We start from the raw sequence: 23,431 nt of genomic DNA, 5'->3' as shown, positions 1-23,431 counted from the left end.
TAATTTTGAGGGGCCTCATCAGGACCTGAGGTGTGGACTGTGTGAATTAGAGGGAAGTATACCGGTCTGTACTGGATCAAACTCACAGTCTTAGTCTCATCAGTCTCTTGTGCCAGCTGGCCCTTGTTAAGTTTCCTTTTCAGCACTGATTAGTGGGAACTTCAGCATAGCCCCTAACACATGAGGATATTTAATACAAAGTGTTGCTTCCTTATGAGGAAGCACTGAAATAATCAGGCCCTAAGAAACGTAGTAAACCTGATATATGAAAATCCCCTTTATTTTTGTGAAAGAAGAAAGTCTGGGCATGATTCAATTTGAGGATGTATTCTCCACTTTGCAAAAGACTTCACAATGGATTCTTTTAAATATCAAACATTCCGAGTGCACTTAAAGTAGGAGTTTGATTTAGAATTAGAAAATATAATTTATATTTGACTTTTAGGAGAATACACCTACTCTGAAATTGGGCTACAGTTATATTTTCTCTGGAGGGCAAGTTGCACAGATACATCAATCTATCTAAGGTAATGCCCACGTTTATGATTTCCCTCTTTTCCCTGTATTTGTAGAAGGAGCAACACACAGTGAACATCGAGCCCTCATGTCTGAACTCAAGATCCTCATTCACATTGGCCACCATCTCAATGTGGTCAACCTTCTAGGTGCCTGTACCAAGCCAGGAGGTGAGTACCTGTGGTTGGTTCTGATTGCCTGATTCGGGCATTCGCTTCTCAGCTGGTATTTGAGGGAAACCGCTTACCTCTTGTTCTTGTGGCCTTGATTTCCTTAACTTAGGATTCTTTGCCAGATTCCAAGAAATCAATACATTTCATGGAGATTGAATGGCATTATAAATTATTCTAGAACTTCCTGTGAATTAAAAAATGTCACATTACTATAATACAGTTTGCTACTTGTGTAATAGGTGTTCAGATGAGAAAAGTAAACTTCCCAAAAAACTTGAAAGCAAAGGACCCTAACAGTAGTTCTCCCTGAAATGGCATCCTCTTAGGTGATTATGTTGAAAAGCAAGTAGGTTGGTTTTCTTTTTAAATTTTGTCAATCTTATGGAATTGCCTTTTGGAAAAAGAAAAGTTCCAATATCAGGGGATTGTGACCAGCTGATTTCTATGATCCTGTCTCCAATGAAAGATTGTGGCCTCTTCTGTGATAATCTCTGGTTTAAAAACATATTAACTTTAGTGAGAAACATGAGTGATAACCCTTCTTTTTTTTTTGACATAATGTGCTGTCTGCAGGGCCACTCATGGTGATTGTGGAATTCTGCAAGTTTGGAAACCTATCAACTTACTTGAGGAGCAAGAGAAATGAATTTGTCCCCTACAAGGTATGTCATTTCTTAACTCAGCTCTGATCACATTGTGAAATGGAGGAAAACTCAAAGTGATACAGGTTAATTTTTTTTGTTAAAGTTCCGTGAAGAACTCGTAAAGAATCTTCTCATGTTACCTCTTGGTTGTCGTAACTTCCTCTTTTACCTTCTGGGAGACACGTGCTTTTCATGTTTTATTTTTGTAACTTTAATCTACTTACCCATTATAAATGGTGCCTGAGGAGGAGAGAGAAGGATGGAGTGATTAAGGGAAGGACAGAGAGAAGGAAAACCTCGGATTATTCTCTCTCTCCCCTAATCCCATTTGGCCCTGTAAAGTGTAAATCACTCTGTAAAGAGCACCGTACTGTTGAAAGTGTGTCTGAGTGAAACTTGAAACAAGGCACTATCTACTGAAGCTAATGAAGGAGCTAGGCTTTATGGAATAAAATTTATTATGTAGAACACTCATCCAAAATTTCAGCTCAGAGACTGCCTAATCCTGATGCTGATGTCCTTTTAGTCTGATTTTTAATAGTTACACTTACTTTTAAAGTTTACTAAATTTTAGAGATCCCTTTTGTATTCAAGGAGTTTGTTGGTTCATATGTTTCTTTGTAGACCAAAGGGGCACGGTTCCGTCCAGGGAAAGAATACGTTGGAGAAATTACCATGGATCCTAAACGCCGCTTGGACAGTATCACCAGTAGCCAGAGCTCAGCCAGCTCTGGATTTGTTGAGGAGAAATCTCTCAGTGATGTGGAGGAGGAAGAAGGTACCTGCCATTGCTTCCTATACACTTCATGAATACCCTTGTAGGAACAGACAAGGTGACAGAGTGTTAAGATGAATTTTGCTGTGAGAAATGTCCGACACTACCTAATATTTGAAAGACTTGAATTTCTAGACTACTTTCATTCAGTCTCCCCCAAAGTGAAGTGTGGGTACTCCAAACAAGCAGCAGGCTAGGCTGTAAAGGAAAGTATGTCTAGCCTGAGAAATCTCAGTACCCCAGAGTTGCTAAGTAGTAGGCAACTATCAAACAAATGCCCTTAAAATATTGGTCAGCATATATTATCAGGAGAGGCCCAGCACTATGCTCCAGAAAGGAAAAGGAGGCTCTTTGGTGGCTAATTAGCCTCCCCATTGCCCTAAGCATTGCTTACCTCACCAGCATAACAGAAGTGTTTTAATTAATCATACCCAGCCTTCTCCAAAGCAATGTAGGGGCCACCTGTTGTTTCTACCTTACCCCAGTGGCTTATCAAGTCTTCTTTCCAACTATACTTCATCAAAGGAGTCTTGGCAAATATACTTTTCTTCATCCAGTTATACTTCCAGTGATATTTTAGGGCTCCTTCTGAGTGGAGCTGTGTTCTCAGCCTAACTTCTAGAACTACTTCTGGCTCCAGGATATACTATCTACTTCCATCAGAAGGAGCAGAGAGAGCTCCATGGATATAGAGATGGTGCTTCCTGACATCTAGGTCCTCTTGAGGCATGAGCTTAGAAGAATCTAACCATGAAATGGTGGAAGAAACTCTCTTCTATTTCTCTTGACATGAGGCCATAGATAGTACTGAAATCTGCCTTCTTCCCCTTAGAAGCCAAGCAGCCAGTGTGAGGCTGGAACGTGGTCTAGAAGAGTATGGGGTGGTTGTGTAGACCTCACATAACTGGATTCACACTGAGTGGAGCCATCTGCTCCATCCTTCTTTCTCATAATATGGTGGCCAGGGAACTGGACACGCAAGGGATTGAGGTAGTAAGTTGGAGTAGAAAGGATGTTGGCCTACAATTTTGCCTACATTTCTTCATTTGGAAAACAAAGGGGTTTTGCTGATTATTCACTGAGGGCTCTCTAGCCCTAAGCATAAGAAATCATTAAGAAAACAGTTCGAGCCTTTTTAATACTTACAAGGTTATTACAACTGAGTTTTCATTTACTTTGGTATTTGTCTCCAGGAAAGAAGCCATCTCTTATCTGCCTAAAATTTAAGAGATCATGCTGAAAAACCCATTAATGCCTTGGTATTTGTTTGTGTCAGTTGCATGAAAGTAAAAACCATTGATTTACTAAATTCATCTTTCTCTCCATGTTCCTGTCACCTCTCATTCATATCCTTGAAGGAAAAAAGCATTCTCACAGGCCAGATTTAATGTGTTTACAGTACTTTCTCAATTCAAAAGTGAGAGAAGTAAATATATTTCTGGTATTTTTAGTTATCTGTTATAGATAATATTTTGACCTTTGGCCTTTGTCCCAGGACAAAGCCTGGAGAGAACAGATACAATAACCCTGAATACTGTTGTTTTATTTTTAGAGTTCTTGATATGAAACTATTGTTTATCCCTTTGGGTACATGAAAAAAACAACAGTTTTAAACAGCAAATTTGAAAAAGTCCTCTTCCACTTTATCACCTGTGCCAATTTTACCTCCATTCTGCCTTCTGGATTTGCTGGTTCAATTTGGCTGAAATAGAAAAACCAATATTTTTGCTAACGGGGATGATGAAGGCTAATAATACTGGAATTCAGCAAATTTACAGAAGATAGAGGCATTTTCTTTCTGATTCTATTTCATGAAATTTTAACTCCCAAGTTATAAAATGAAGATTACTCTAACAAACTTATAGACAAATAGTTTCTAGTGGAAATACTGATCTCTGTCCTCCTGCACCTTCTGACAGTTTCTGAAGATCTGTATAAGAACTTTCTGACCTTGGAGCATCTCATCTGTTACAGCTTCCAAGTGGCCAAGGGCATGGAGTTTTTGGCATCACGGAAGGTAAAACAGCTCAAAGGGAAGCCACATATCTCTTCAAATCACAGATTTGGAAATAAGATGTCCGGTGCCAGGCACTGGTGTTTGTTGGGGACTATAATTCATTCACTACTTCCAGGACTATTAAAAGAGCTCTGTAAGGGAGGTTCCAATTATGTTAATTAAGGGGGTGTAAGGATTAGAATTTCATGAAATTAATTCATGTGATAAATACTTATTGAGCATTTACTAAGAGCAGGCAGTCTTCTAAGCAGTAACGATACTGTGTGAACGAACAAGCAAAACTCTCCAGCTTTATGGAGTTCACATCCTGGTGGATGGAGCAAAGAGTAAATAATATCAACAAGTAAAATACATAGGAGGTGAGATGGAAGTAAGAGCTATGGGGAAAATGAGCAGGGAAGGGTTATAGAATATATAGGAATGGTATGTTTGTCACATGCATATGCTCCTGTGTTTGTGTATGTCGATTTTAAATTTTAAACAAAGTGGACAAGGAAGGCTTTATAAGAATGTAACATTTGAGCAATGACCTGGAAGAGGTGAGGGACTGAGCCTTGTAAGAGAGTCTATTTTTAATTTATTTTACATTTATCACGATCTATCAAAAAGTATTTGTTAGTAGTATAATTAGAAGCCAGGAAGGACAGGCTTCAGATGAGAGCGATTAAAAGAGCTAAAATTAGAAAAATAGGCCAAACAAAGGCTGAGGTGGGGACATGACAAGTTACAAATATTCCAAAGATTGTAAACACTATTGAGGGAGCGAGGTTGGTTGAAGTCACCTTTCTGGAAAGGATATAATGGATGATTTGACATTAAACAAGAAAAAATCAAATTAAGTTTAAAGAAAAAGTATCTGTTGACAAAATGCATTTGCTGCAGCCTACGGAAGGAAGAAAGACTGAAAGTTTGTTTGGCTTTTTTTGATTTTTAAAGTAGACTGAAATCCCTAACCCAGTTTATTTTCCTGAAATTAAAACTCATCGGTTTCATAGTTTTAGGATCTTGGATGTTCCTGTGGGAGCTTTTGTCCTCTCTTCCACAGGCAAAGGAGAGAAGTAGGGTCTTACAGGATTTTCCCAAAGAGAAAGGTCCTTGGCTCTTCTTGAAGATTCTGATTTTTTCAAGTATTTTTTTTAAGGCCAGGGCCTGCCATTTAGTCAGGGTTCCTTTCGGTGACTAGGAATGGAATGGGGATGGGGGAAGATCCTTCGACTTCTCTTTAATCTACCAACTGATTTCTTGAATACCACCTGGTTGTTGGGCTGAAAAAGGAAGCTCTTAGGTTGGGAAGGAGGTAGGAAAGGCTGGCTGTTTTTTGGAATCTCCTGTCTTGCTCAGCCATGCTAGACAATGTGCTTTTGAATATGCCTCATTGAAGGAAAGAGCTACACAGATGCAAAGTGTGAGATGGTCAGTAATGCTCAGCTCACACGATCACTTCTACAATGACGTAAGAATTCTCATCTAAACCTTTCATTCATTTCTCAATGTTCCTGAGACTCCTATTCTCTCACAAATCTACCAGGTGGAGCTAAAGCTGCTCAGTAATAGGAAGTTAGATGAAGTTGGGGAATATAGAGAAGGGAGAAACTGGGGAGCAGAAAAAAAAATTAGAAACAAAGCCAAGGAGAATTGATTTCCCTTTTTAGTGTGCCAGAGAATCACCTTGACTAGCGAGAAGCTGAAATTGCTTTGCAAACAGGATGAGCCCCACTGCGAATTGTTTATCAGGGCCAGTCCAGCTATGTATGGCATGGGGAAACCAACAAAGGGCACCAAACCAGTGAGAGCCCCTTGTTTCTGATTTCCGTGCATTCATTCAAAATAAATCCCATTCTAGGGCCTCCCTTAGAATAACATGTTTTAACCGTATATGGAGCCAGGCAAAAGGGATGTGTGGTTGTGACTAGAAACACATTCTTAATTGTATCCAAGAGAAGTCTATTTATGACTCCCTCATCATACTATAACTTAATGTAACTCCAAAGTCTGAGGCTGTTTATGGAATAAGCAGATGTGTGTCTCAATGAAACTCAGACTTTTTTCCTGAAGTGTTGATAAAAGATATTAACCCGGTGCTTGTTAATCAGTTGGTTTTCTGATGTGGGTTTTTTTTTGGTTTTTTGTTTTTTTTTAAGCATGAGGTCACAACAGATGTAGAAAAGATCAGCTGTGCCGAGACCTAATGCACACATGATTCTTTTTGCAGTGTATCCACAGGGACCTGGCAGCACGAAATATCCTCTTGTCAGAGAAGAACGTGGTTAAAATCTGTGACTTTGGCTTGGCCCGGGACATTTATAAAGACCCAGACTATGTCAGAAAAGGAGATGTAAGTTTCAAAGATGAATCCAGTGGTCTATTAAGTTGCAGAATTCAGACTCCTCTTAGCACACTTCAGGACCTGTGTTCAGGAGCAAAGGAAGTGTTTTTCTTCAGATATTTGCTAAGTCAGGTTCTGATTACTTGTCTTCTATCCTCTTAGGCACGCCTCCCTTTGAAATGGATGGCCCCAGAAACAATTTTTGACAGAGTGTACACAATTCAGAGTGATGTGTGGTCTTTTGGTGTCTTGCTCTGGGAAATATTTTCCTTAGGTAAGTCTCCTCTTGGTCTCTCCACCCAGACTTCAAATAGAATGATAAAAATCTGTGGCCCCAATAAAACTTTTTCTCTCTTGTGTTCAACCTTTATTGGGTGAAACTTGTTTGGAAGGTTTGGATTATAAAATCTAAACAACAGAAAGTAGGAAAAGATATATAGATGATGGGATGTTAAAAAATCAGGCCATCATGGTTTTCTATAAGAGAAAATCAAATTGAATAATATCCCATTCCTGTTTTTCTTCTAGGTGCTTCTCCATATCCCGGAGTAAAGATTGATGAGGAATTTTGTAGGCGATTGAAAGAAGGAACTAGAATGAGGGCTCCTGATTATACCACACCAGAAATGTAAGGCTTTAATAATATCTTTGTATTCTCTTTCTTTGCTCACAAAATTCTCCCTGCTTAGAGACTTGGCATTATATACACCTTCTTTGTGGCCTAGTTTGTGTCCTTCTTCTCCCTTACAGTCCTTCTTTGATAATCTCAAGCACAGAGTCATCTCTTCTTCTTGAAATGACATCATTTTATCTATACCAACCAATTACTTTTTATTAGTTGTTGATTTACAATTTTCTATTCTGTACACACTTGATGCTCCAAGGGGAGCATCAAGTGTCTTATGTTTCCCTGTTTAGCATCTTGGTTCATGGTAGACTCTTCGTAAGTATTTACTCATTCAAGTGCTTATTTTCAGCATCAGATCAGGAGGAAAGAGGTTGTGAATGACATCAGTGTTTTGCTTCTCTAGGTACCAGACCATGCTTGACTGCTGGCATGGGGAGCCCAATCAGAGACCCACGTTTTCAGAATTGGTAGAACATCTGGGAAATCTGTTACAAGCTAATGCTCAGCAGGTTTGTGACTTCCATCCAAGAAGCTTCCATAAAGAGCACTTAGGTGTCAAGGGCTCCTCTACTGCCTAGATCTTCTCATGGTGACCATATTATCCTCTCAACCAATGAATAAGGAGCCATATTTTTCTAGATCTGAGCAGTAATGATTTTCTAAAAGCTGTAATTATCTTTCTAGACAGATGAGATCTTAATTAATAACCTGGTCGTATACCACTCTTATTATTATGAATGTACCTTTTTGTTAAGTCTTTGATGCTCCTCTAAAGTAAAAATAATAACAACAAAGTAGTTGATCCACAGAATATCAACAAGAGATGGAATTTCAAGGAATTTTTAATACATTCTGCAGGCAAAAATGTATCAGAACCCTCTCTGCAAAATAGATGGCTTTTTTTTTTCTTTTTGGTAAAATTCCAGGCCTTCATAACTTCCATAGGAGAAATTTAGACTTGTAGCCTTTACCACTAGAAAGTTATTTAATCTCCACTCAACGCCTCTTACTATAGTGAATGGAAACCAATTTCCTCCTGCCTTTCTTTTGAACATCTGGGGGACAATGGGTCAAATCTGTTTTTATCATAATCCTTCCAAACATTTAAAGGTATCATGTTGCCCTTTATTTCTTTCTTTTGATAAAATAATGTTAAGTTGTGCAACCTTTTTTAGAAGACCTATTTTCCTGCACATTTATTGCCTTTCTCTAGACTGTCATCAGTTTTTCCATTGCCTTGAAATGTAGAGGTTAAAATTGGATGATATGTCCTTTAAAGGACCTGGCTTGTGTAGACAGGGCTTTGTGAAGAGATGATTTCTGGGCTCTGTGGAGTTTCATGTGTTCTGTTGCTGCGACTGTGATCACAGCCTGCTTTGTCTCATTATAGCCACAGTGCTCTGTGTCCCCTACCCCTATCTTGTTATTCATGAACTTCTTTATTACACTTTAATGTACACACACCTTTTGAGTGCTCTTTTGTTTTTGACAAGCCATTTTTAATGTTATCTTAAAGTTTTACATTCAGGCATGAAGGCAACACACCCCATAACCAAGAAGCCCCCCTTGGCCTTTGTTTTTCATGGAAAGGCCCTTGAAGGACTGAAGCCATAACAATTGCACCATGTTTATTGCTTTAGGATGGCAAAGACTACATCGTTCTTCCTATATCGGAGACTTTGAGCATGGAAGAGGATTCTGGACTCTCTCTGCCTACCTCACCTGTTTCCTGTATGGAGGAAGAGGAAACATGTGACCCTAAATTCCATTATGACAACACAGCAGGAATCAGGTACTGTGTATGGCCCACATCCCCTGGGAGGGTGAGGGGCTTCAAGGTCATCATGGGGAGGGAGGGTGGAAGAAAGACATTTTACAAAGCTGCTGCATCCCACTTCCACATTTAACCATAGCCCCAAGACTAACATAAAGGGAAGTGTTTCTTGAAGAGGGCCTGGGTAGGTGTGCTTCCTCCCATCTGTAGCCCACATTGCTGCCATAGCTCTTCCTTTCAGAATTCTAAGCCCTGCAGCTGCAAATAGCTGGAATGCCACAGTTTGTTAATCTCCAGAAAAAGAGACCAATTTTACAAAGACATCTGCATTTAAATTATCCCCATGTACTCTTTTATTAATGTGAATTAAATGGCTTAGGAAAGATTTTCATGCATATATGAAAACACACTTATGCCTCTGGGGCTAAGGTACAGTATGCCATGGGATGTGCCCTGAATTAGACTGGGCAGCACATCTTCAGAAGCTCCACCAAGTCTGATTTTCAGTATATGTGCATAATGGGACTTCTAGGCTTATTTAAAACACATGCACTGCAGTCCTTTCTTGATTTGTAAAGAGGTTCTGAAGGCAGCTTTCTTTTTTCTCTATCCCAGCACCTGTGCCTAAGGAAAAAGTGGATATGGTTTTCTACAATATAATGTTACAGTTGCCTTTCACTATGCCTGGGGCTACTTCCCTTTGCTTTGTTTCTTTTCTCACCCCTTTGAGTATTTTCTTCCCATCAGTGGACCCCGCTGATGGCATAGGCCTAGGTTGCTCTCTTGAGTGCTGTAGCTGCTGGGAGGGGCACGGAGCTCCAGCACTTGACCAGGTTGCCAGATAGCAGGTGAGAAAGCACCCTGAACAGTTTGTCTCATGAAATCACATAGGGCAGCAGGAATGCTGCTCCTAGAGAGAGAAGAAAGCTGAGTGGTTGGAGGCCAACAAGTGAACCGCCTATTTCATTTGTCAAGAACTTTTGTCATTTTTCGAAGACCTTTTCCTTATATTATCAGATTTGCCTACATGGTAACTCTCAGTGTTATCTCAGTGCTAGGCAAGGTAGAAATTCTTATTTTTTTTGATGTAGATGTTGAACAAGATGCTCAGATTACTTGGGAGAATACAATATTGTGATTCAAGATCCAGATTTTGAGTCAGATAGAAGTGGCTTAGATTACCAAGTCAGCTTCTTAGTAGCTGTGTGACCTGGGGTAGATCTTTGCTGTGATCCAAGTGAGGTCACTGGTATTGTTCGAAAAGAATTGTTTCAAGAATTACTGATATAATGTATTTCTAAGTGCCTAGCACTTAAGAAGCACTTTTTAAAAAGCTGATTAAAATCATATCCCTCGAATGAATACAGTTCCTTTGATATCTAACTCAGTGCCGTTTTCTCCCATGAAATGAAAGCCTGTACAGTTCCCTTCCCATGTTTAAAAGTCCTAGTTCGAGTTCAGCTGGCCTTCTGGTGTGGTAATTATTCCCACAACATTATTGCCTTCTCTTTTAACAGAAAGCCATTTGATCATGAACTATATTCCTTGGGTTTCCTGTGACCAGGTGGAGTGAGAATCCAAGTCAACAACATCCTGGCTCTCTTGGGTGCTTTGCATATGGTGCTGAGAGTTGATGAAGTCATGTTTGTGTAATGAAAGTGCCAAATATGATGCTGGATCTAAGATAGGGCTGCTAACATTTATCCCCAGAAGCGTGGACAAATGTGACATCACACTCCAAGCACAGGCCTGGCTTCTATTTTCTGCCTGTGATTTTTGAATTGGTCTTTCTAGTCCAGTTTCTCTTTTATCCAGCTATAATTGGAAAAATAAAATGGAAGTTTGAATCTTTTGTCTGCATCCCCTCGCAACCACTTCCACCTTTTTCCCTTTTATAAAAATGAGACTCCACAGTCACATTTTAATCATTGGCATTAAAAGAAAGGCAGAATGGAAGCATCTGTACACAGCACACTTTATTTTAATGCTCTCTGTGGTTTTGCTTTCCTGTGGAGAAAGAGATGAGGCTGGGGTACCTCTAAGTGGACTTTTTTCTCTTCTTCCCCATTTCTAGTCAGGTAGAAAAGCCATAGAGTCTTTCTTACCTGCTTCTTTTTTATAATTTTCAATTACATTGCATTATAAATAGAGCTGGACAGAGACATCACTGTGGGAGCCAGCCTCATGATTTGCTGCCTCTTTTAAAAATATATGTTCAACATTTAATTAGAGAAAGGCTGGGAGGTGTGTGGGGGAAGGATGAGGAGGAAGGACCACCAGTGTCTAGACTTAGCTTTGTCTCTCATTTCCCCTGCGAATCAGCTCTGGCCCTAAGTTTGCATGCTTCCTGCAAGAAAACATATTAATTGCACTCATCTTTCTTTGAAGGGAGTTTGGGGACCATCTGCGATTGCTCCATCATTTCCCCTGGGAGTTTCACCTCCCACTCCAAGCAGCTTATCAAAGACTTCTTTTCAATTCTCTCCCAGAAGAAGGTTTTAGCGCATACCATTTTCTTCATTTTGGTTAATTGTTAGTGATGACTAAATGCTGCATATAGATTGATGCCTGAGACAGCCTGCTGGCTAGATGTTCCTGAATTTAGCTATAATATTAGACAGCCTGAAGTGAAACTGTTCTTTTCCCACCTTTTGTATATCTCATGCCCCATGTACTCCCTTCTCCCCACCCCCTCCACCACACAGTCAGTGCACACATGGTAGAGAACAGTACTGTGTACATACTAGGTGCTTAATAAAAACTTGAATAGTCATATCCACTGTTCTCTTTTCTCTTTTCCTTCCTGATACTTTCCCAAGGGAGTCAGGTTAAAATACAAAACAAAACAAAACAAAAATCTGCATTGGCTTTAGTGTCTATGACCAAAGTTTAAATTTTGGTTCTAGCCATCTCCTCCCTAAGCCTTAGCATCTTCACCTGCAAATGGGAAGTGGAAAAAAAAAAAAGAAAAAAGAACAACAACAAAAAAACTATTTTGTAATTTTGTGAGGAGCAGATGCAACAATATCTATGAAGATGAATTTTTAACTGTGAAGGGTCATGCAATTTTTGAGTTATGGGGCTCAGAAATCAAGGAGCTGTCCTTTTTAAGGCAGCTGCAGTATAGCCCGAGCTCACCAACTCTAGTTTATTCTACATCCCAGACATTTCTGTAATCTGTCCACTTCTCCAAACCGTGTGAGCCTTACCTTTCTGTAGTCAGGCTGCCCTTCTTTCTCTCAGATAAGTGGAATTGCTTCCTCATTGGTCTCACTGCTTCTGGTCTTACCCTCTTCAACCCAGAGTCATCTTTCTAAAGGGCATATCTGACCTGGTCAATCTCATGCTTAAAATCCTTTAGTGGTTATGCATTGCCATCAAAATAATAATCCAGATATTACAGTTTTGTGATTTGGGGCAAGTTCCTTAACCTTTCTATGCCTCAGTTCCTCATCTGAAGCTGAGATAATAATACTCTCCCATAGACAGGTGCTGTTTGTGAAGATGCCATAAGATAATGGTTGAAGAGCATTTAGGATAGTGCCTGGCAAGTGGAATATTCTCAGTATGGGATTCCTGAATGAGTGAGTGAGTGAATGATTGACAATGCTACCCATAGTTTTTAGTAACTGACACTTTTAGGGACTGGACTTAGGAGAAGTTTGCTTTTCTCACTCCATGTATATCATGTCCTCTTTCTTGTGGAGTTTCCTGAGTGAGGATGTCACTGGTAAACTTCTCCTCTCTATACGGGGAGGAACCAGCCTCCTGGGATAGGGGAGGGAGACACAGTTTCTATTCTTCTCCTTTGGCCCAAGTGAGTCCTCATTCCACTCAGTTACAGAAAACACAGGGAATAGGTAGCATGTCCAGAAGGCTGCCTATGGTGGAAAGTACACTGGGATAAGAGTAAAAGGTGAATTTGCTGTCTCTCCCTTGTGAAAAAGAGTTCCCTTCTCTCCAGTTAGGCTGTAGGTAATTTTAACCAAATCACTCAGACTAACCCAAAGCCACAGGACAGGGAAGGAGCACGCCCTGGGAATAGGTGATGTGTCATTTGCCAAGTCCTATTCTTTGGACTCCTAAAGGAAACTGACACCTTTTGGAATTCAAAGGAAGAAAACAAGCTTTAGTTGATAGAGAATCATTCTTTCTAAGAACACTTACTCCGTCCCCCCACCACCATTTACCATATTATTCATTCTTCTGAGTGAGGGAAGGAAAGCTAGTGACAGTACAGTTTAAAGATGGAGTATCAGAGGCATAGAAATACAACTGTCCCAAGTTTGTGTACTTAGTGGTAGACTGAAATAGACAAAATACCTTGTGACTCTTGAACCACTGCCTTTTCCTAAGACCAGCAAATCTCTGTGGGCTGAAAATAGGGGAAAGTGAGACTCAGCAATGCCCCCTCCCCACAAACCACCACCCCATGTTCACACTAAGCCTCTATTACATGTAGACAGAGGAAGTTGTCTTCAGATCCTGCAAGGTTCAGTATCCTATGGTGAGATTCGGTGAGATCTACAGGTGTTTCCTCTGTCCATCTTTCATTGAACGGTTGCTCTGTGAGCATTATGTAGAAAAACTTTCTATCTGCTTTTCTGAAGATGGCTAGAAAGACGTGAAACAATAATATGTTGAGAACTCAATGGAGGAATTGCATGCAATCAGGAAGCCAAGCAGAAGGCAGTTGATCACTTAGTTTGCTGTTGTTGTCTTTAGTCCAGCCCTGGACCTCAGAAGCACAATTCAAAGGAACAGGGGATCATCTAGGCCCCTCAGTTATATTATACTTTTAAATGGACTTTCACAGGAAATTAAGCCTTCAATGTGTGCTAGCAGAGAAAGATTTTTGTTTTGTTATTCTTTTTCCAAAGGATGTTTTGAAGGTCGCTATTAAACTTGTGGTTGAAAGATAATGAACTTAGGTATCACTTGTGGTATCTGCAGCCAAATATACCACCGCTAAAGTATAAATATTTATTCTTTTTCAGTCAGTATCTGCAGAACAGTAAGCTAAAGAGCCGGCCTGTGAGTGTAAAAACATTTGAAGATATCCCGATGGAAGAACCAGAAGTAAAAGTAATCCCAGATGTAAGTACATCTTTTAAAAATAGTCTTAGAAATAATACAGAGAACGAAACATTAGTTAGATAAATATTAGCCTAAGCATTAGAGTCTTAGAGTCTCATTATAAGGCTTTCCTTGAGGGTCTGTGTCATGGAATCATTGTGGAAATGGAATTTACTAGGCCCCCTTGATTTTTCCGTAAGTAAAGCCGTTGGTCCAAGGCTCGAGATAATCTAGCTTCATTCCCAATTCTACTCAACTGTCAATAGTATCATTATGAAAATAAGGATGGAAATGGCCTCTCAGCTTCTTCTCTGTAAATTCCTTTCTTCCTCGCCTAGGTGTACTTCACCTAGTGATTTCTTCCTCTTGCAGCTTGCAATTTCTGGCTATGACACCTTTACCTCTCCTTCTGTAGAACAATGTGTTGTCTGATAGATGAGTTAGGAAATCAGTTTAATCGAGTAGTTGGTCAGTGTACACACTTATCAACTATGCCATCTCATTGTCTCTCAAGGACAACCAGACGGACAGTGGTATGGTTCTTGCATCAGAAGAGCTGAAAACCTTGGAAGACAGAACCAAATTAGCTCCATCTTTTAGGTAAGGCTCAGCCAAACAGAAAAGACAAGTTGAAAGAGGAATTTTTGAAAGGAACTTAGGACTTTTAGTGTAGGTGTAGCATTTTCCCTTTTTGTGTCTTTGTTGGTTGGACAAATTTGCGTCAACCTAATAAAGAACTGAGACAGATCAAGCAAATACATTAAGTGGCAAGTCTAAAAAGGAATCTGAAATAAGTTAGAGGAATAGGTCAGTTTTTATGAGAATTATGAATACAAGGAAATTTCTGAGCATATTTATTATGGTCAGTGGTTTATATGGTACTGGCTAAATAACAAAGAGATCATTGGATGTGATCTCGAAAACAATTGAGATAATTAAAATCTTCATGGACTCCAGAGAATTTTCAAACCTGTGCATAAAAGGTGGATCTGTCCTTAAGAAATACGATGTATAAAAAAGCCAGTATGTATATGTTTAAGATAACTTAAATTTTATTGGCTATGTTAAGTACTTAATTGTGGGAAAAACACTAAATTTGGTTTTGAATATAATTTCCCCCATGTGGTTCTGTAGGAATTTGTAGTTGTTTTGAATAGAGGTATCTGCTTTTAACCTAACAAATAAATGAAAATCTGTATTTATAAGAATAATAGGCTACAGAGTAGTTATTTATTTGCTAGTGGGTTCGCTCTAGGTAAGAATAGAGATTTTTGACCTCATAATCTGTTGTATAAAATGGAAACACCCATGAGTTATTGAGTGATGCCCAGGCTGAAAAGAAAAAAAACCAAAACATTAAAATGTGCTATTGTGGGATTTTATTATTTGTCTTAGGCCCAAGGTAAGAAATTATGAGAGCCAGTCATATGTTTCATTCATTGATTTAAAATATACTTATTCAGCAATGGCTGTGTGCCAGGTGCCATGCCATTGCTTAAGACACTCAACTTTTTGGGGTTGGATTGAAAGAAAAATTACATTTCTAGTTATTTGAAATAACTTTTAAACTACATATGAGAACAGAGTTAATAAAATCCCCTTTTGCAGTGTTTAATATGAATAATTTGGTAAAACACTTATTAAGAGGGGAAAAACCCACATTTCAGAATATCTTGAGAAGTTATAAGTCCTGAAGTTTTAGATCAACACAGCCTATACTCCTAAGCTTTGACGTGATTACCATCTATCATGGTTCCACATCATTGAAAACATTCTCTACTTGCTACTAAGTGATCCGGGTCCTCAGCCCTTCCAAAGAATGTGGTTTTGATGAGTAAAAAGCAGTTTTTGACATGTCTGGCTTGATTGCACACACATGCTTCAACTTATTAAAGTTTAATGTTGCTCGAGAACTTTATTAGCACCATACACATGCCTTGTAATCCCCCTAATCGACAGTGTGGGGAAAGCACGAGTGGAGTTTCAGAATATCCCAGTTTCCTTTCAGATCACAAAAGAGTTCTTTTGGCTTCGATCACTGTACAGAAACCTATCAGTCTGCAAGTTGTCATTGTAAGGAGTCGTTATACAACTCAGGAGAGCTGCCTTTCATCTCATCTCAGGCTTGAAAGACTTAGACCTGAGGAAGAGGACTCAACTGAAATGACTCATTCATGCTAGAACCTGAAAATAGACATTGTCTGAGTGAACCTGATATGTTGATTAATGAGTGGGAGAGATAGGGGCTGGTGTCTCCAGGGAAATTACAGCCCATATTTCCCTGGGGTTGGGAATGGGGTTGGGGTAAGAAGCAAAAGAACTGCCTTCTCTCTACCAACTCATTTGGTTGCCATTTGTTCCACAGTGGACTGATGCTCAGCAAAAGTAAGGAGTCTGTGGCATCTGAAGGTTCAAACCAGACCAGTGGATACCAGTCCGGGTATCACTCTGATGACACGGAAACCACTGTGTACTCCAGTGAGGAGGCAGAACTTTTAAAGCTGATGGAGATTGAACCACAAGCTGGCAGTGCAGCCCAGATTCTCCAGCCTGACTCTGGGACCATATTGAGCTCTCCTCCTGTTTAAAAGGAGGTACCCACATCCCCCACTCCTGGAAATTACATGAGAGGTGCTGCTCAGATTTTCAAGTGTTGTTCTTTCTCCCACCAGGAAGTAGCCACATTTGATTTTCATTAAAAAAAGACTTCGGACTGCAGGGAGCCAGTCCCCTAGACATTTTCTGACAAGATGCTTGTGACTCAAGAATGTGTTTGTGTCTTCTCGCAGTACTGACCTTATTCTCTTTTTCATCCATGTAAAAAAACATGTATGATGCCCCCTACTGTGGGTTTCCCACAGTTAATAACAAAAGAAGTTCAAGAAATGGATTTGTCCTCCAAGAAGTAGCAATACCTGGGGAGCTGACACCTCTGTAAAAGTAGAAGATAAACCAGGCAATGGAAAGTGCTTTAGGCGTCGAAGATGAGAAAGACCTTTAGGGCTGAGTCCATCTAAGAAGCTTTGTTTAGGATGTGGGTCCTGAGCCAAGTCTTACATGTGGGGTTTGCATTGATAGAAAGGAAGATGTTGGCTTTCTTTGAGAGTGTACTGGAGCCTGCAAATGCATTGTGTTGGCTCTGGTGGAGGTGGGCATGGGGTCTGTGAGGAAATATAAAGGCTTCAGACGAGGTTACTGGTTTTAGAAGGTTGCGTGCTCTTCCCAGTTGGGCTAAATGAGAGTTCCTTATGCTGTTTCCGACTCCTAATGAGATTTCCTTCCGGACTCTTACGTGTCTCCTGGCCAAGCCCCAGGAAGGAAATGATGCAGCTCTGGCTCCTGGTTTCCCAGGCAGATTCTTTATTCAGATACCACAAAGAAAGGACATTCGGACAGAGGCTCCCTGTCGTGTTGAAGAGTTCTGACTGTATAAACCAGCTTCTGGTTTCTTCTGGATGAATACTCACATATCTGTCCTGATGTGATATGTCTGAGCCTGAATGCAGTAGGTTCAGTATCAAGCTGTGGCGTCAAAGCTTCAGGAAGGATTTTACTCTTTTGTTCCTCCTATCCTCCCCATGCCTTCCCACTCCCTTTAACTCCCAACTAGTCAGTATTTTAGTAATTTGGCCTCTATAATCTAGTAAAATCTGATTTGATTTGTTCACTCTTTGAATAATTATTAGTCAGACTTCAAAATTATTTTATAGCCAAAGTTATAACAACATCTATTATATTATGTAGACTTTTAACATGTAAAGCTATTTCTACTGGTTTCTGCCCTTGTTCTTTCCTTTTTAAAAAACAAAATGTATTTTTCGTTTGGTACCATAGTGTGAGATGCTGGGAACCATAACTATAAACATGCTATGGCACATATATTTATAGTCCGTTTATGTAGAAACAAATGTAATATATTAAAACCTTATATTATATATAATGAACTTCGTACTATTCACATTTTGTATCAGTATTATGTAGCATAACAAAGGTTATAATGCTTTCAGCTATTGATGCCATTTTATTAAAAAAAATGAAAAATGTGAAGGAATCTCTTTGCAAAGTTGCATTGCCGTACCTATAATTTCTCTCACTTCTAAAATGGAGGAGGGGGGAATCAGACATAATTTCCATGTGGTTGTTTTTCATTTTTACTTGTTCTTTTATTCTTCTTACAAAGGATATTTTCATAAAATGCTTATATACTTTTTAAACCAATAAATGTATTCTTAGTTAAAAAAAAAACACAGTAGTATAATATTATCATAACTATTTTGAGGGTAAATATTTCTGGCTTGAGGTATAATTGCTTCTCCCCTTCCTCTTCTTCATGACACAAATTATTTGCTCACACATGTACTCTCATTATATTCCAAGCACTTTGGGATTCTTAAAACATGGACTTAGAGATACACGATAAATACTCTAATAGTGTCTGTGGCCCTTCAGTAGACCCCATGCCTGTTAGAATAGGCAACCATGAAAATCAGAGGGTGAGAGATTCTGAGACAGGTGGCTAGACTCAGGCAGTTCTGGGAAGCATGGAGCATATTGATAGTTTTCTATAATGTTTTACTCTACAGTGTCAGAACATCAGCTACAACAATGCCATTTTCAGGAATTACTTTTGCTCAAATTCAGTGAGTGAAATTATCTGACAAATCATTGGCATCAATGAGTGGCCCTACTCTTTGTGGTATTTTTTATACAAGACTTTGAAATGTTTATATAGTCACATATGCCTAACTTTTTTTAATGGCTTCTAGGATTTTTAATCTTATCAAAGAAGGTCTTCCCAATTCTAAAATAATCCAAAATTCTAAATGTTCTTCTTTTTAATTTTATTACATTTAAATCCATTTGGGATTTATTTTTGTATATGGAGTGAGGTAGGGGTCTAGCTTTGTTTTCTTCAAGCAGTTAGTTGTCAGTCATGGCTTCACAATTCATTAAACATACCTCCTTTTTTTGTGGTTGGCAAAATATACGTTGTATCATTTTTTAAGCCCTATCATCTCACTGAGACATTCTGTACAACCTTATGGTGGAGAAAAGAGTGGTTATGGGTGTGTGCACTTCCTGGTGACAGTATTTACAGGTTGGGCCATGGGCTGGATAGTGGATTAGGGTCTCCTGACAGATGTTTTTAAACTATAGGTCAGACTCGGCCTCATCTTTCCCGTTAATACAGTATTGTGTAGTAAATGAATGGAAGAAGAGCCTAGGTTATTTAAGATGGAGAGGACCACATAGAAAAACAGAAATTTCTTCATTTTAGGAAAAAGAGATTTTGTTTCTCATAAGCAACCCCTGGCACTGCTTCCAATGCCAGGAATTTGGAGTCAGTCGAAACTTCACACTTTATAAAGAAATGCTTCCAGCACCTCAGGCAGAATGATTAGGAGGTGAGGTTTAGCCCTCTCCTTCCTCTTTCTTCTGTCTTCCACGTCCTCGTTTTTAGCTCCTTTTTTCTCCTCATTTGCCCCTGTATTGAAGAGAAGTTTGTGGCTTTTTAAAGTGTTTCCTACATAGTCCTATTTTCAAAGCTTTAATGGGAGGCATTTGTTGTGTTTTAGATGAGGCCGCACTGTTTCCCCTTGGCTCCTGCCTTTCTGACTTCTTTTCCTTTCAGTTTGTTCTTTTCCCTCCTCTCACACCTCTGCCCCTTCACCTTTTATTTCTCTCTTTCCACTATCCTTCTACTCCTCTGCAGACATGGCCCCGCCCCGACTCCCACCCCCACCCCCACCCTCACCCCCAGCAGCCTTTCTCCTCAATCACATCAGCAGGGAAGATGAGAGTTGTGGGAGGTTTAAGTTCACTACCCCTGAATTAGGTTTTCCTATTAATATACATTGCTTTGTCCTCTTCAATGAAAGGAAAAAAGAAAAGTAAGAATCTCAAAGCTATAACTTCGTAGTTAACCCAATTTTCCTGTTCCCCTAGCATGTCTTTCTTTTTGCCTCTCACTCAAATATTTATCAAGAAGATAAAATGTAAGCAAACTCATAAAGTTAAGCCTTTGAGAGAGTTGCTTTTCACACACATCTTTCCACATTTACTTGCCCTTTGCCCTTAGTGGTTCTATAGTCATGCTGCACCTTCCTGGGTGTATAGTGAGCACAGGAGAAAAAGGGTTCTAATTGGTTCTGGTAAATTTTTAATTTCTGCACAAATCTTTGTGTAAGGGCTTAGACATATTGAAAATCTGGGCAGTCTTTGTGAAAGCAATTTGAAGTCCAATTTTGGGGGGGGGGAAGTTACAGAGTGCTCTTAGGTAATAAAGAAATTAAAAATGTAAAATAAAGGCATTTACTTTGGTTTTGAATGAAGAGAAGTAGAAGAATCTCCAAGGAGCAACCCATAGAGAAATTTAACAGTGAAATTGGCAGGAAGATCTGGAGCTAAAGTTGCGGAACATACCAGCCCCAGCAAAGGTCTGACTCAGAGATAAGGCCTCTGAGTTAAGAAAAAAGTATTCTAAGGAAGACTGCTGATAAGGGTTATAGTAAACTGTGATTGATAGCAAGTGAATGTTAGTGAGAAGACCCTAATTGTACCTTGGATTTTATTTTCTTTACAACACATGGACTTTATATAACTTCTTGACACCTGTAAAACAACATTAAATTTAGTAGCTTCAATCAATTTTATTGTTTAAAAATAAAGGACAGAAATACATGGTTTAGTTTTTTTTTTTTTTAATTTTCACTTCACTTACTGTATATTCCAAGTACTTTAGAATCTATCAGTGTACTTATAAATAACTGGTGACAATGTACCCTCATACCTTGATTGTTTGATGCTCTCAACTTTTAGATACATTGTAATAAAAAAAAAATGGCAAGGAATAAGAAAACTGGACTTTGCTCTAGTTTGATCCATGCTTTGTTCTCTTTGTCCCCTCTTCAGGAAGTGACATTTTGGAGTAATAAGTTCTGGAAAGTGGGTTAAGTTCTTTGTAGGTAAAGGTCCTCTCACTGCCTGACTCTGAGCCCATGTGCAGCTCACAGGAAATGGGATATGGAATGACTCATCAGGATCCTTCTGAACTACTGATACCAAGAGAGATTTAACGGGAGCCTGGTGCTGTGCTGCGTGGGTGATCGCTTTAAGCTGAAATGACTTATCCTGACAAAGGGGATTGAAAAACATTCCTTTCATTGCCACAGAGAGAACATAAATGGAAATGAAAACCCAGATGCAAAGTAGAGAATTCAAGCTAGATGTACAGTGACCAAAAACATCCCACATTCATTTCTCAGGTTAACAAGAAAATTGGCAGACTGTATCCTGCAGCATATATTGGAGAAAAGCAAGGCCTTCCACAGAAATCAAATACTAAAGATTCAGCCCTTAATATTAAACTTTAAGTGAGTAATACATTATTTATTTGTTGTTTGTTTATATTTAACTGTACTTATAAAATGCTTACAATGTGCCAGATACTCTTTTAAAAAGTTTACTATTATTAAGTCATTAATTAATAGGGACTCTAAAGGAAGATGTAGGCATTGCAGTGTAGACTAGGTGGCAAGCCAGTAGGACATATAAAAGGATCCTTATAGATGGTTTTCATAAGTGTTAGGCACTTACTATGTGCCAGGCACCTTAACAGGCAATGGTCAGAACTATTTCTATAGCTGGTTAAAGGTTATCAACAGAACATCAGAGAGAAGGAACTCCAATCTTATTCAAGAACTCTCTACGTATCCTGACAATCTCACCTTAACAAATTGAGCATAGTTCTCATTATTGGCTCAGTATTCAGTCATTTTCGAATATAGATCTGGGTTCAAGACCTATTCTAGATATTATACTACATAGATTTCACCATGGAGGGACTTAAGCTAATTTTAGAGTCAGGATGCTCATGGGAACAACCAAGTAAGAAGCCATTTTACAGAAGGTTGAGGAAATTAGGCTTATTTTTGTCTGTTTTCCCTTGTGTCACAAAATTTTCATTTCACTTGTAAAGCAAGATGAGATTCTGATAGTGCTCCAAGAATTCTATATTGACAGGCATTGTATGACAATGCAGAATAAATCTGGTTTTATCATAAGTAACATTGTGTTGTCGTTTATACTACTATTCTACATTTAAAATTTTTCCAGTGGATGCAAATCAAAATACAGAAAGAATAAATTCTATCATTGTCATTTGTTTTACTAGGAATTCTTCAGCAGGGATTGGTTCATATAATGACTTCTTCTTGATCATTTAAAAATATTATCAGGTAACACACTAAATACGACTGTTTCATAAATCAAAGTATGCTCCTGTATATACCACCTCAAGAATCTTTTAAACGACCTATACTTGAAGTCAATAGAAATGAATTTTCTTTTAGTTCAATCATTGTGGATAGATCATGATACATTGCTGTGCCTTTTTCCCTCCTCCCCTAAGACGGTTGGCAAAATGCCTTGAGGGCCTGTCATAAAAAAGAGAAAAACATCCTCATTCATCTTTTATCACCTTATTCATCAGTGAATTTGAGTGTTCTGCCCAGCTTTTGTCTTATGGTCTTTTGTACTAGAGGAGAGCTTATTGCTTCTTTGACTGAACAGCAAGACAAAAGGATATCATGCCAGAAATCAATTCTAGGTCAGATCTTACAGAATTGGTTAACAACTTTCACTTAAAATGTACCAATTAGTATTAATTTTGAATGGCATATATTAGAGCAAGTTTAGTAATAATATAATAGAGTTTTTAGATAAATAATATATGTTATGGATTTAACTTTCATTATGTTTCTCTACTTCATAGTGATAGACATTTCAAGTAGCTCTGCAATCACTCAGATCTGAGCTCACTCGTGCACTGCTGGTGGGATGGCAAACTGGTGCAGCCACTATGGAAAACAGTATGGTTTCCTCAAAAAACTAAAAATAGAACTACCCTATGACCTAGCAATTCCACTTCTGAGTATCTATCTGAAGAAAAGAAAAACACTAATTTGAAGATATATATGTATCACTATGTTCACTGCAGCATATTTACAAAAGCCAGGCTATGGAAGCAACCTGTTCCCATCAATAGATAAATGAATAAAGAAGATATATATATATATATATATATATATATATATATATATATATATATATATGTGTGTGTGTGTGTGTGTGTGTGTATAAGGATATACACACATATATGGTAATATACATATTATATAATGAAATATTACTCAGTCATGAAAAATGAAATCTTGCCATTTGCAACACTATAAATGGACCTAGAGGGTATTATGCTAAGTGAAATAAGTCGGACAGAGAAAGACAAATACTATATGATTTCACTTATAAGTGGAATCTAAAAACAAAATGAACAAAACAAAATAGGAACAAACTCATAGATATAGAGAACAAACTGATGTTTGTTTGGCAGAGGGACAGGGGTGAGAATAGGGGTGAAAAAGGTGAAGAGGAGTAAGAGGTACAAACTCCCAGTTATAAAATAAATAAGTAACAGGGGTGTAATGTACAGCACAGAGAATAT

The 23,431-nt window shown here is 38.7% G+C and overlaps 1 protein-coding gene across 1 annotated transcript in view; it reads left to right on the top strand.

The window, feature by feature from the left end:
* KDR (kinase insert domain receptor) overlaps window positions 1-17,869 on the top strand; it is a 42,453-nt gene extending 24,584 nt beyond the window's left edge. Inside the window, exons 19-30 of the mRNA XM_039845242.1 lie at window positions 573-686; window positions 1,263-1,351; window positions 1,958-2,111; window positions 4,028-4,125; window positions 6,338-6,460; window positions 6,614-6,725; window positions 6,980-7,079; window positions 7,483-7,588; window positions 8,720-8,871; window positions 13,851-13,950; window positions 14,444-14,529; window positions 16,295-17,869. Coding sequence (XP_039701176.1) covers window positions 573-686; window positions 1,263-1,351; window positions 1,958-2,111; window positions 4,028-4,125; window positions 6,338-6,460; window positions 6,614-6,725; window positions 6,980-7,079; window positions 7,483-7,588; window positions 8,720-8,871; window positions 13,851-13,950; window positions 14,444-14,529; window positions 16,295-16,517 — 1,457 coding nt within the window. The 3' untranslated portion in view covers window positions 16,518-17,869. The remainder of the gene's footprint in view (window positions 1-572; window positions 687-1,262; window positions 1,352-1,957; window positions 2,112-4,027; window positions 4,126-6,337; window positions 6,461-6,613; window positions 6,726-6,979; window positions 7,080-7,482; window positions 7,589-8,719; window positions 8,872-13,850; window positions 13,951-14,443; window positions 14,530-16,294) is intronic.
* The last annotated feature ends 5,562 nt before the right edge of the window (window positions 17,870-23,431 follow it).

The sequence above is a fragment of the Pteropus medius genome, unplaced genomic scaffold (genome assembly GCF_902729225.1).
Source record: "Pteropus medius unplaced genomic scaffold, Ma_sr-lr_union100, whole genome shotgun sequence".
In the NCBI taxonomy this organism is placed as follows: Eukaryota; Metazoa; Chordata; class Mammalia; order Chiroptera; family Pteropodidae; genus Pteropus; species Pteropus medius.
Note: the sequence above shows the minus strand (reverse complement) of the source record. Positions and strands in the feature narration are given on the sequence as shown.